Here is a 12,835-nt window from a genome sequence, read left to right on the forward strand (position 1 = left end):
CAGACCTTAAACCAGCTTTATTTATTAGGGGGAACCCGGGCACAGGGAGCCTTGAGCTGATTCTCCCTGAGAGCAGTGCCCTGACAGGATGAGTTCATCTCTGGTGTGGAAAGCACAGTACAGATGTTATACAGGGGAATGAGAGAGCGTAACTGGATGAGTATTTGTCGGGAGGATGTTTGGTGGAGGGGGTGGGGGACAACTTTAGGGGAGTTAGGGAAAGACTCACTTGGAAGAGGTGACATAAGCACTGAGACCTGAAAAGTCAGGACAGCATTCCAGTGGGAGGAAAGAGCAAGTGCAAAGGCCCTGAGGTGGGGTCATGTGTGGAAGGAGCAGCAAGGAGACCGGTATGACTGGAGCTTCCATTGGGGTGGGGGGTGAGTGGGCAGGTAGGGGAGAGCATGGAGGAAGTGTGGTGGTGTGTGTGCCCGTGCCTTTCTCCGGGGTGGGTGGGGGAGAGAAACATGGCGCCTTGGTGACTTGTGGTTTCCCCACAGCTGATGGGATGTGGGGTTGGGACTTACTTTTCAGGTGACGGATGTATTCAGGGTCAATGCATTTCATGTTAACCTGAGAATCCAGCTGCTATTCTAATTTTAGGAGCCTCCCTGTGGGTCACCCCAAGGCCCTTTGGGGAGAAGGGGAACAGGGGAGCAGGGATGGGCTGGGAACCCAGACTGAGTACTTCAGAAAGCCAGGTGGGCTCCAGACGGCTGTCCGGGCCTCCCGGGCTGCAGAGTTGGGCCTGCTGGACACCTGAGCCCCGGCTGTGCCTCCCCCACTGGCCCGTCACGGCTGGGGGTGGGGGCGACTGCTCTGGATGCCGCCTCTCTCATGGACGGTGGCCTGCCCACTGGCCTGGGGTCCCACAGGAGAGAGCTATCTTCTTCTAGTTAGCCGGGTCAGCCAGGGCAGTGAAGTACTGAGGCCAGCGGTTCCCCCAGGCCCTCTGCTCTGTGTCTGTGTCCCAGTCCTGGCAGACTGAGTCCTGCAGTCATTGGCCTTCAGTTCTCCTGTAGCTGGGAAATTCCCTCCCTGGCCCCTCCGAAGCTCAAGCGGGCTAGGGCAGTTGAGGCCTCTTGATGGCTGTGTCTGGCCAATGCTTCTTGGAACTTCTCACTTTGGGAGTTGTTTAAATGAGAGGCTGTCAGAACATAGTTGAAGTTCAGTGACTCAGCTGCAAGCGCCTGCATGATTTGGCCCCTGCTGACACTTTCAGTTAATCAACACATTTATTGAGCATGTACTATATGCCAGCCCCTTGGGATTCAGCAGGGAACACAGCCTTATGGAGCTGCGCTGCTCGCTCACCATCTTTGTCAGCCATGCTGTCTTCTGTGCTCCAAGCTTTGTCCCACTGCTAGACTTTTGTCCTTGTTATGTCCTCTGCTTGTCCAGTCTCCCAGTCTCCCCCCACCCTGCTGGGTCCCCCACAGGCACTTGCGCGTGCGCACATGCACACACACACAACTTATACACTTTGCCTGAATACTGATACTATTTGGGTTGTAAGAAACAGAGTCTGGCTGACCTAAGGAATGAAGAAGGTAGTAGGATGGTGTATTGGAAGGCTGTGGAGCACCCAGGAGCCAGGCCTTAGGAAGACTGGCATCAGGGAACTCCCAGCTTCGTGGGAGCCGGTGCTGAGGGGCGCTGTGTTCAGGACGCTGCCCTCTGGGAGAATCATCACCTGCTGTTCCTTGTCCTTGGGTCCCTGCACTCCGGGTCGTGTTCCTGGGGCACGCAGCATCGCAATGGCCTCGCATGGGTCACGTGCCCTCAACTTGGTCTGGGGGGTGGTAGCAAACCTTGAGGGGCTGTCTCATCAAGATGCCATTCCATGTGGGAGAGTTGTCCCCCAAAGTTGGGCCCCGCGCACTAGCCACGCCTGGTTATTCTTCAGTTTTGGGTTGGATGTCATTTTTTTCGGGGAAGCCTGATTTAACTGTACCAGTTAAGAGTGTGGTCAGTTGCAGGGACAGACAGAAAACCCAATTAAGCAGTGGCCTCAGCAGATAATGGTGCCACATAACAGTCAGGCCGTATCAGGAACCTTCCGCCTTCCACTTTGTCATCCTCAGCAGGTCTGCCACCTCGGTCACAAGATAACCCCACAGCCCCACACGTCACTTCCTCCTGTGACTCTACCCAGGGAGGAGGGGTTTCCCAGAATGCCCTGTAGGTTTCCTAGATGTCTCACTGGCTAGAGCTAGGTCAGTTAGGAATTATTTCTTTAAGATATTAACATCCCCCCCCTCCTACTTATTGATTTTAAAGAGGGAGAAGAAGGAAGAGAGAGAAAGAGAGGAGACATTCATTTGTTGTTCCACTTATGTATGCACTCATTAGTTGGTTCTTGTTCGTGCCCCGACTGGGGATCGCACCTGCTACCTTGATGTGTCAGGCTGATGCTCTAACTAACTGAGCTACCTGGCTACCTGGACAGGGCAATTAAGAGTTGAACTTGATTTCAATCAGAGATTCAACTACAGAGTCTGAAAGAAATTAGGGGTTTATTTTTCTGTGGTATGAAAGAAAACTAGGGGTTGGTGGTTCATAGCTGCTAGGGCAGGGGTCCCCAAACTTTTTACACAGGGGGTCAGTTCACTGTCCCTCAGACCATTGGAGGGCCGGACTATAAAAATAAAACTATGAACAAATCCCTATGCACACTGCACATATCTTATTTTAAAGTAAAAAAAACAAAACGGGAATAAATACAATATTTAAAATAAAGAACAAGTAAATTTAAATCAACAAACTGACCAGTATTTCAATGGGAACTATGGGCCTGCTTTTGGCTAATGAGATGGTCAATGTCCGGTTCCATATTTGTCACTGCTAGCCGTAACAAGTGATATGATGTGCTTCCGGAGCCGTGATGCGTGCGTCCCGTGTTACCAGAAGTAGTTCTGTACATGAGCGACACTGCGCTTTGCAATGCTGCCATATACAGTACTCTCACTGACCACCAATGAAAGAGGTGCCCCTTCTGGAAGTGTGGCGGGGGCCGGATAAATGGCCTCAGGGGGCTGCATGCAGCTCGTGGGCCATAGTTTGGGGACCCCTGTGCTAGGGTGTCCTCGTGATATCTTTGGAGACCACACTTGTTCTGTTGTACCATCCTGAAATGTGTTTCTGTCCTCGAGGTCACATTGTGCTCTAGAATGACTGCAGCAGCTCCAGCCATCACATCTTTGTTCCAGGCAGGAGAAGAGAAAAGAAGGACCAGGGACAGAGGGGGTTTTGCCAGAGTTCCCTACCAGTGATTTCTTCTCATGTCTCATTGACCATTTTTAGCTGCAAGGGAGGCTGGGACTGTGGTTTTCTAGAGAGATGCATCACTGTCCCCAACAGAGAGGATTTCAGTACTGTAGAATCCAGAAAGGGTTGTTTCTAGGCAGTCAACAGTTTCTGCTACTTAAAATCTCCATTTCTCTTTTGTGGTGTTTTTTTACACAGTATTTAGTGTTTCTATTGCAAATGCAATAAAATAATATTCCTGTTCAAATAACATTAATAACAATCACAAAACATGTTTCAGGGGTACCTTCTGGAGGCTCCATGCTAGGGGTGGTGGGCTCTTCTCCGGCCTCACGCAGTCCCTCGGGTGCCAGTCCGCCTAACGCCCTCTCCTTGTTCTGTTCCAGGGTGACTGCCAGACGCGGGAGGAGGCAGTGGCGCTTGGCGTGGGCCTGTGTAACAATGGCTTCATGCACCACGGTAATCCATCCCTTCCCCTCCGCCCAGCCTCCATCAGTCCTGGAGTAGCAGAGCCTGCACTGACCCTCTTCCCTGGTGCATTTCACGGGGAGGGGAAATTGAGGCACAGAGAAAGCATATGTTAGGCTGGAGGTGCCCAACATGCCCATGGGTCAGCCCAGGCTAGATGCTGGGTCTGTAGGCCTTTGGACCACTGGGGTTTGGGGCAGCTCTTGCATTTCTCCTTCTCTCCCCATTTTTTTTTAAAAGATGTTATTTATTGATTTTACAGAGAGAGGAATGAGAAGTATCAACTCATAGCTGCTTCACTTTAGTTCATCGATCGTTTGTTGTATATGCCTTCACCAGGCAAGCCCAGGGAGGGTTTCGAACAGGTGACCTCAGTCTTCCAGGTTGATACTCTATCCACCACACCACCACAGGCCAGGCTCCTCCATTGTTCACTGACTAAGAGATCACTTCCAGCGTCTAGTGGGGACCAGATGACTGGTAAAGCTTGGCTGGATTCGAGGTCAAATTCATGGGCTTCCTGTGTTCTTCTTTCTGGGTGGGACATGGCCATCCAGGGTGGGCAGCGAGGCCCAGGTTTCCACAGGGAGGAGCGGAGAGGGATCTGTGTGGACAGAGGGCAGGCTGGTTACGAGCGTGAGAGGAAGGCAGGGCTTTTCCTGGGACGTTTGTGCCACTGTTCCCAGCCTCACCCCTCAGAGGAGTCGCTCTTCCTGGAGCGGGGGCGGGGGGTGACATGTGCGAGGGGCAGAGAGGTGGACTGTCCTGAGATGATTCTGGGCGGGAAGCTGGGGAGGAGGGAGAAAAGGGTTCCGTTGATACTACTTTACGTTAAAACAGGAGTCACTGTGCTGTGTGGCTGGCCTCTTTGCCGTGTATTACTTTAATCCACGTAAGGGTCATTTGTTGTTGGCATTAATATTATCCCCGTTTGTAAATGAGAAAATAGAAGCCCAGACAGTTAAGAAACTTGCTCAAGGTCACATGGCAAGTAGGAGCCAGGATTTGAACTTGGCAGTGTGGATGACAGGCACACACTCAACCACTGAGCTCCGTGGCCTTCCCTAGCTGGTCCCGGGGGAGCCCCAAGTGTCCTACCCTTTCAGTAGGACAGGTAGACGTTAACTCCACTAAGAGGCTTTCTCCTGCTTCAACAATAGTCTTCAGGGCCTGGGCACTTGCGTGGCCCTCGCCTGGGGTGCCCTTCCCTGCCTGCTTCACCCGCACGTGTTCAGCGTTCCCGCTCAGTTCCCGCCAGCCCACAGAGGGCGTCCCCGAACACCCCGGCTGAGGTAGCTCCTTCTTCGCTCTCCGTTTCTGGCTCAGGCTTGCGGAGCAGGCCTCTCTGTTAGGCTGACTCCATGCTTCCCTCTGTCTCCATTCACTTGTGGGGTGGGTGCCTTCTGCACATAAGCACCGTGCTAGGTTCTGGGGACAGCGCAGTGAACAGGACAGGCAAAAGTCCCCACCTCGGGAGCTCACAGTCTTACGTGTGCCTGTGCGTGCACATGCGCGTGTATGTGTTTGTGTGTGTGTGTGTGTGTGTGTGTGTGTGAGAGAGAGAGAGAGAGAGAGAGAGAGAGAATCAATAACGATGAGTGAGAAGGACATCTTCTGGAATATTATGAGCATGTGAGGAGGACTTTGGCTTTTGCTTCAGTGAGGTGCAAATCGTGGGACAGATCAGAGCAGAGGAGGGACATGCTCGACTTAGGTTGGCACAGGACCCCTCTGGCTGCCCCTGGAGAAAGTCTGTGAGGCTGAGGGCTGAAGTAGGGCGGCCCGTGAGGGGTGGTTGCAATAGTCCAGGGAAGGGCCAATGTGGCGTGGGCCCAGGTAGTGGCACAGAGGGGAAGGGGTGAGGCACGGGACCGTCTTTTGGCCATTCCTCCTTCTGGCCTCTGCTTTGTGCTCTAATTTAGAGGTCAGCAAACTCTCTATGCAAAGGGCCAGACGGTAAATGGTTTAGGCTTTTCAGGCCACACAGTTTGTGTCACAGCTCAGCTCTGCCATTGTAGCTTGAAAGAAACTACAGGCAGTTCATACACAAATGCATGTAGCTGCGAGCCTGTCAAACTTTACATAGAAAAATAGGCCGTGGGCCATGGTTTTCCACCCTCGGTGCGGCTGCCGGGCTTGTTGTCCCTTCAGCAGACTGAGAGGTCTGCCAGTCACAGGAAGTCACCTGGGTCCATCCTCTGCTTTATAGCTGACTCCCGAGAATCCCATACCCCTGTCTGGGCCTCAGTTTCCCCATCTTTCTTCTGGAGGCCATCTGTCCCTTCCCCTCTGAGCTCAGCAGGCCCAGGGCTTTGGGGTGAGGACTCACTCCCCAGCTGCCTGTTTCTCCGGCTGAGACGGGCAGGGCGGGCCCAGCGGGGGCAGCCTCGGTCACTCCCGTTCATTGGCCCCGTCTCACCAACGTCCCTCATTCCCAGAAGCTGCTGTGTTCCCCATGGGGCCCTCTGACAGCTCTGTCCCTCCTGCCAATCAGCTGGGCAGAGCCTCTCATTTGTGGGTGAGAGTAATTAGGGGTCCACCTCAGCTGCTATTCCGGGAAGGCTGCTGGCTGAGGACATTCAGGGTGGTGGGAGGGTGACTCCCAGGCAATGCCAGCGTCTCTCAAGGCCCCTCAGGGAAAGAAATTGCAGGGCGCGGCCCCCACCCCCCTGTTCCCTGCCACGAACTCAAAAACAGGCTAAAATAGGAAAGGGCAAATCCTAGGTTTGTGGCTGCCGCAAAATGCAGGTTAGAGTGCAGGGGGGTGTTGGCCTGCTGGCGCCTCAAGGCCTCTGACCTGAGCTTGCAGGACCTTGAGGTGTCCTCGGGAGGGGGGGCCCAAGAGGCTGGTGGTCCAGCCCTCTCACTTTAGGCACACAAAGGGAAACTGAGGCTCACCATTTAATCCTCACAGCCACACGGGGAAGCTGGTGCCATTGTGATCCCCATAGAAAAAGACACTGAGGCTCAGAGAGGCTAAAAGGGCATGAAGTCGGGAAGGGGCTGAGCAGGGATTTGAACCCGGATCAGTGCTCATCTCACAAAGCCTGGCCAGCGGCTTCCGCTAAAAGATGGGAGTGGTGGGGCCTCACCTTGCTGAGCTCCCAGACTCGGCTCCAGCTGTTTCCCCGAACATTGCAGCAGAGACACAACACGGTGCTGCTGCTTCCCATGTTGACAGGGGCAGCAGAGCCAGCCGGCCCCCTGCGGCCTGGCTCCCGAGCTCCGGGGAGAGCAGTAATTTGTGTGTCTGTTCTCTCCAGAGGTAAGAGGGGTGGCCTGAGAAAGACGCTCACAAACAAACAGGAGGAAGGAAGACGAAGGGAGTGCCACCTGCCACTTCTGTTTAGTTACCAAGTCAGCAGGCAGCCTCTGTCTTCAGGCGTGGCGGGGACATTGTGAAGCGAGGGCAGCTGGTGTTCCCTGTCTGAGGGCCCACCGACTTCCTGCAGCAGCCTTGACCAACCTGAGCCCTGATTTCCCCCCTTAATGTAATTTGTCTTTGCCTCCATCTAACGGGCCAGGCCAGGCAGCATGGGAAAAGGAGGAGCTCTGTGACCTTGGTCAGTTTATTTTGTTTCTCTAGCCTTAGTCTCCCCATCTGTCAAATGGTTACAGCAAACCCTTCCTTGTCTGAGGTGTAAATGAACCTAAGCCTGTATCCATGGTGAGCCTGGTGCTAGCAGGTGTTTAGTTAAATTATGATATAATCCACAGGGACTGGGTCGCATACTGGTTGTTACTGGTTATTTTTATTCATTTTCCTGTCTTGTGTTAGAACAGAGATTAGAAAACATTTTCTGTAAAGGCCCAGTTATTATTAAATATGTTAGGTTTATATATATATATATATATATATATATATATATATATATATATTTTTTTTTTTTTTTTTTTTTTGCATTTTTCTGAAGCTGGAAACAGGGAGGGACAGTCAGACAGACTCCCGCATGCGCCCGACCGGGATCCACCCGGCACGCCCACCAGGGGCGACGCTCTGCCCATCCTGGGCGTCGCCATGTTGCGACCAGAGCCACTCTAGTGCCTGAGGCAGAGGCCACAGAGCCATTCCCAGCGCCCGGGCCATCTTTGCTCCAATGGAGCCTTGGCTGCAGGAGGGGAAGAGAGAGACAGAGAGGAAGGCGCGGCGGAGGGGTGGAGAAGCAAATGGGTACTTCTCCTGTGTGCCCTGGCCGGGAATCGAACCCGGGTCCTCCGCACGCTAGGCCGACGCTCTACCGCTGAACTAACCGGCCAGGGCAAATATGTTAGGTTTTATGGGCCATATAGTCTCTTGGCAATGATTCACCTCTGTTATGGTGGGTGGCACAGAAACAGTCCCACGCAAGACGTAAATAAATGAGTGTGGCTCTGTTCTAAGAAAGCTTTATTTATAAGCAGAGGTAGGGGCCAGATTTGGCTCGCAGGGCCTGAGTTTGGCAGTCTCTGGTCTGAAGTTCCTCCTTGTGGTCCCCTTGTGATTATTAGTGAAGTTTGAACTCCTTTTCACAGATTTGCTGTTCATATCCTTTCCCCATTTATCTGTGAGTTCGCAGCTTTTTCTGGTTGATTAGTTGGGAGTTTCTTGTATATTCTAGGTATTTGTATGCCTTGTTGGTTTTAGACATGTCTTTTTGAATCTGCTGTGTATTCCCTTCTTATTAAATGGAAGTTACAGTAATTTTATTTTTTGGGGGGTCTTGTACTTGAAATCCTTTTCCACCCTAGGACAAAGATATTCAACTGTATTTTGTTTGGTGAACTTTCGGTTTCCTGTTCATATTTCAGTCTTTAATCCATCAGGAGCTTATTGTTGCATATGGTGTGAGGTAGGGATCCAGTTTTATTTATTTTTTCCCTAAATGGGTTCCCTGCACCATCTGGAGTACTCCACATGATCATTCATCATCCATCATGCACTAAGTTCACATAAACACGTGGTCCTCTTATGTGATTTCTATACTGTTCCCCTGTTTGCAGTATGTCTCTATAGCAGGTGGGGCAAGTCCAGAGTTTCCAAGAGAAGTCAGAAAGGCAGACTTTTATGTGAACTCTCCTAATATGTTGATGTTGGCACATGATTGCATTTAATGTAACATGGTGCTGGCCAAACCAAACTTGTCCAGGGGCTGGTTCCGGCCCGGGGCTGCCAGCTGGCAGACGCTGCTGAAGCCTTCCCACGTGAGCCTGACCCTGTGCTTGTGCGTCTGTGGGTTTGCAGTGCTGGAGAAGAGCGAGTTCAAGGACGAGTCGCAGTACTTCCGCTTCCACGCAGATGAGGAGATGGAGGGGACCAGCAGCAAGAACAAACAGCTGCGCAACGACTTCAAGCTGGTGGAGAACATTCTGGCCAAGCGCCTGCTGGTAGGAGCAGAGCAGAGCTGCTGCATCTTCCTTCCCAGCCCTACCTGTCAGCCTGGGAGCTGGGTGGCCCTCGGATGTGGGCTCAGCTTAGAGCACCAGGGAGTTTGGGCGATCCTAGGAGGCGCTGGCAACGCTGCCAAGAGGCCAGGTCGCTTCATTTGGCCAAGGCGACTGTCTTCGCAGAAGAGACTGGGCTTGCTGGGCTGCTGTTCTGTTTCTTCCCATCTCCCCTTGCCCAGCCTTGCATCCCAGGCTAGCCTTGTGCAGAGAGGAGGGCCTCCTGAGATGGCTTATCCTGCAGACCAAAGCCTTAGGTCTTCTGGGCGGGTGCCCTGTCCATCCAGTTGCTGTAAATATCCTTGCAGTTAAGGAGGATCATTTCCCAGCCTGTTCAGAGAGTCTGCCCACCTAGTCCTGTTTCTCTGCCTCCTGGTGAGCAGCGGCCTCCACCTTCGTGCCTGGCGCACTGTGGGCAGTTAAGAGAGAGCTCAGAGAGGTTAGCGTCTCTCCCGCGGCACTTCTTGGGGCTGCTGTTCCTGTGACTCCCGTTTCTCCCATGCTCTCTGTCACACTTAGGATAAAACCCAGTCTCTTGTGATCTATAAGTGGTTGAAAACCAATGATCTACAACAGTGGTCCCCAATCCCTGGGCCGCAGACCGGTCCGTGGGCCATTTGGTACCGATCCGCAGAGAAAGAATAAATAACTTACATTATTTCCGTTTTATTTATATTTAAGTCTGAACGATGTTTTATTTTTTTAAAATGACCAGATTCCCTCTGTTACATCCGTCTAAGACTCACTCTTGATGCTTGTCTCGGTCACGTGATACATTTATCTGTCCCACCCTAAAGGCCGGTCTATGAAAATATTTTCTGACATTAAACCGGTCCGTGGCCCAAAAAAGGTTGGGGACCACTGGTCTACAAGACTCTTCCTGCCTCCCCAGCTCCATCTCCTTCCCTCTTCCTTTTCTCACTCCACCCCAGACACTCTGATCTGCTTCCTTGTCCTCCAGTACCTTGGGGCCGGACTCAGGGCCTTTGCACATGCTGTGCCTGCTGGTTGGACCACTTTCTCCATGCTTTATAAAGTTCTGTTCCTCTCTTCATTCAGGTCTTGTCTCCCTGTCCCTCTTCTGTCCCTTTAAGTCAGGGGTTGGGAACATTTTTGGCTGAGACAGCCATGCACGTCACATATTTTAAAATGTAATTTCGTGAGAGCTATACAACGACCCGTGTACGTTACGCATTATCCAATAAAAATTTGGTGTTGTCCCAGAGGACAGCTGTGATTGGCTCCAGCTACCCAAAACCATGAACATGAGCAGTAGGAAATGAATGGATTGTAATACATAAGAATGTTTTATATTGCTAACATTTTTTTTTATTAAAGATTTGTCTGTGAGCCAGATGCAGCCTTCAAAAGAGCCACACCTGGCTCGCGAGCCATAGGTTCCCGACCCCTGCTTTAAGTGCTTTATTTTAATTCAAACCTCCTATACTTCCTGTGTCACATGCTATATTTGTTCGTTGTCTCTCTCTCCCCCCTGCTAGATAGTTGCATGAGGGCGGGCACTGTCTGTCTTGTTCAGTACTGGTCTTAGTGCCCAGTAAAGCACCTGGCTCATATACTAGGCAGCCGCTCAGCAGCTATTTGTTGAACATATAAATGCATTTCCCTGTCCCCACCACTGCACATTTACACCTCCCAACCTGCCTGCCATCCGACAGTGGGGAGGAACTGTTCCCTTCTCATCCCCAAGTCCTTGGTGGCTGGACCTTTGGATCTAGTTTATTCATGAAGCCAGTACATTTTTATTGAGCACCTACAGCATGGCGGCAGATGGCGAGACAGCGGTGGCTAACTAAGGACTGTCCTCAGGTTGGGAGGAGAAAGGGGAGGCAGGCCATGAAAAGTAAACAAATATGTGATCAGCACCAGGCTGAGGGACGACTCAGGTGGTGTATCTTCCCAGATAGGTATTGAGCACCTGCTGTGTACTGGGCACTGTTTTATTCTGCCCTGCCCACCCCACCCTGCAACCCTACCCCACGTAGATCTGGGGCCCAAGGGGCCGGCGGGATTACAGTCCTATGGGGGACAAAGCAGGGCTGGCTCCAGGCCCCTCGCCCCTCTCTGCTTCATGGGTCTCTTCTGCCTTGGGCCCACAGATCCTGCCCCAGGAGGAGGATTATGGCTTCGACATCGAGGAGAAGAACAAGGCTGTGGTGGTGAAGTCGGTCCAGAGGGGCTCGCTGGCCGAGGTAAGGCCTCTCGGAGGGGCTGCCCGGGGTAGGAGAGTGGGGCGTCTCTCTCCACATTCCTTGAGGCCAGCAGCAAACCCTGGAATGTCCCTCCTTGCTCATTGCCCATGTGGGCAAACTGAGTTCGGGGCCTTCTTGTCGGCTTCTCTCCGGGAGCTGGGACAGAGGCCCTCCTCGGCTCAGGGCTGTCCTTCCACTGTGTGTACCACTGGCCCCCTCTGCTGGTGTCTTGGGGAGGTGCAAGGAAAAGGTTCTTAACCAGCTGTGATGCTGGGGTGGAGTGGGGGACACACTAATCTTGGGTGGCCTGAAAAAGACCAGCTTATTGCTCTGTCATGGATACAAGGCCTGGAGAAGGAAGGAGAGTGAGTCTGTGGCAGGCCTAGGATTCAGCCCCAGGCCCTCTGAGCTGCTCCCCGGGGTGGGGAGGTGGGCTGGGGAGAGACGTGTGCCATGGTGTCCAGGCACCCCTTGCCTCCAGATAGTGAGTGATTAGGAATGTGTTTGGCTGCAAGTGGTTCACATGCCTGCTCCACAGTGGCTGGAGCCACAGGGCTTCGCTTTACTAATGATCTAAGTCAGCGGTTCTCACTGAGAACTGCTGATCTAAGTGGTTAGAAGGAGGTGATTGCAAGTCTTGGTTGAGGGTCAACATCTCTGACTTTTCTGGCCAAGCCCTCATGGTCACAAGGTGGCTGCCTGGTGGCTGCCCCAGTCCGGCGCATCATGTCTTCACACGGCAGGGCGGGAAGCAGGGGCAGGCACGCAGTTTCTCCTTAGGGGAAAACGTCTTTCCTGTTAGCGTCCCCAGCAGGCTTCCTGTCATAGCTCATTGGCCAGAACCGGGTCTCACCAGCCTGTGGTGGGGAGGGACTGCTTACCGCACAGGGGGACGTGGTTGTCCCGGGGGTCACTCTGGTCACGCTGCATCCCTGGCCGGTGCTGTGCTGCTTGAATGCATTTTAGGCTCCTTAGGAGGATAGGAGACTAATAACCTGCTGTGCATGTCTCCCCCACCAAGATGGCCGGCCTGCAGGTGGGGAGGAAGATCTACTCCATCAATGAGGACCTGGTGTTCCTGCGGCCCTTCCCAGAGGTGGAGTCCCTCCTCAACCAGTCTTTCTGCTCCCGCCGCCCGCTGCGCCTCCTGGTGGCCACCAAGGCCAAAGAGTGAGTGTCCCCATGGGCCAGGCGTCCCATGGACCTTCCCCTTGGGTGGAGGAATTACCTGAGTGCTACGGGTCCTGGTTCCCTGAGGGTGGGGCTCATTCTGCAGGCACGTGACATGAGGCTGCTACCTTCAGTCATTCAGCAGGTGTTTATCGAGAGCCCACGTGTGGTTAGTGGTGTTTCAGGCTCTGGGGATCCAGCCATGTGTAGATGGATACATTTCTATCCTTCATAGATCTCAGTCTGGTTGGAGGGTAGAGCAGGAGACAAACACTCAAACAAAAAGTAAGGGACATTTT

At 52.8% G+C, this 12,835-nt stretch overlaps 1 protein-coding gene across 1 annotated transcript in view; it reads left to right on the plus strand.

The window, feature by feature from the left end:
- The window catches only part of PREX1 (phosphatidylinositol-3,4,5-trisphosphate dependent Rac exchange factor 1), a 177,323-nt gene that overhangs the window by 131,300 nt on the left and 33,188 nt on the right, over positions 1-12,835 (plus strand). Inside the window, exons 15-18 of the mRNA XM_066234538.1 lie at positions 3,654-3,726; positions 8,957-9,099; positions 11,274-11,366; positions 12,388-12,536. Of these exons, the coding sequence (XP_066090635.1) occupies positions 3,654-3,726; positions 8,957-9,099; positions 11,274-11,366; positions 12,388-12,536 (458 nt within the window). The remainder of the gene's footprint in view (positions 1-3,653; positions 3,727-8,956; positions 9,100-11,273; positions 11,367-12,387; positions 12,537-12,835) is intronic.

Source organism: Saccopteryx bilineata, chromosome 6 (assembly GCF_036850765.1).
Source record: "Saccopteryx bilineata isolate mSacBil1 chromosome 6, mSacBil1_pri_phased_curated, whole genome shotgun sequence".
Classification (NCBI taxonomy): Eukaryota; Metazoa; Chordata; class Mammalia; order Chiroptera; family Emballonuridae; genus Saccopteryx; species Saccopteryx bilineata.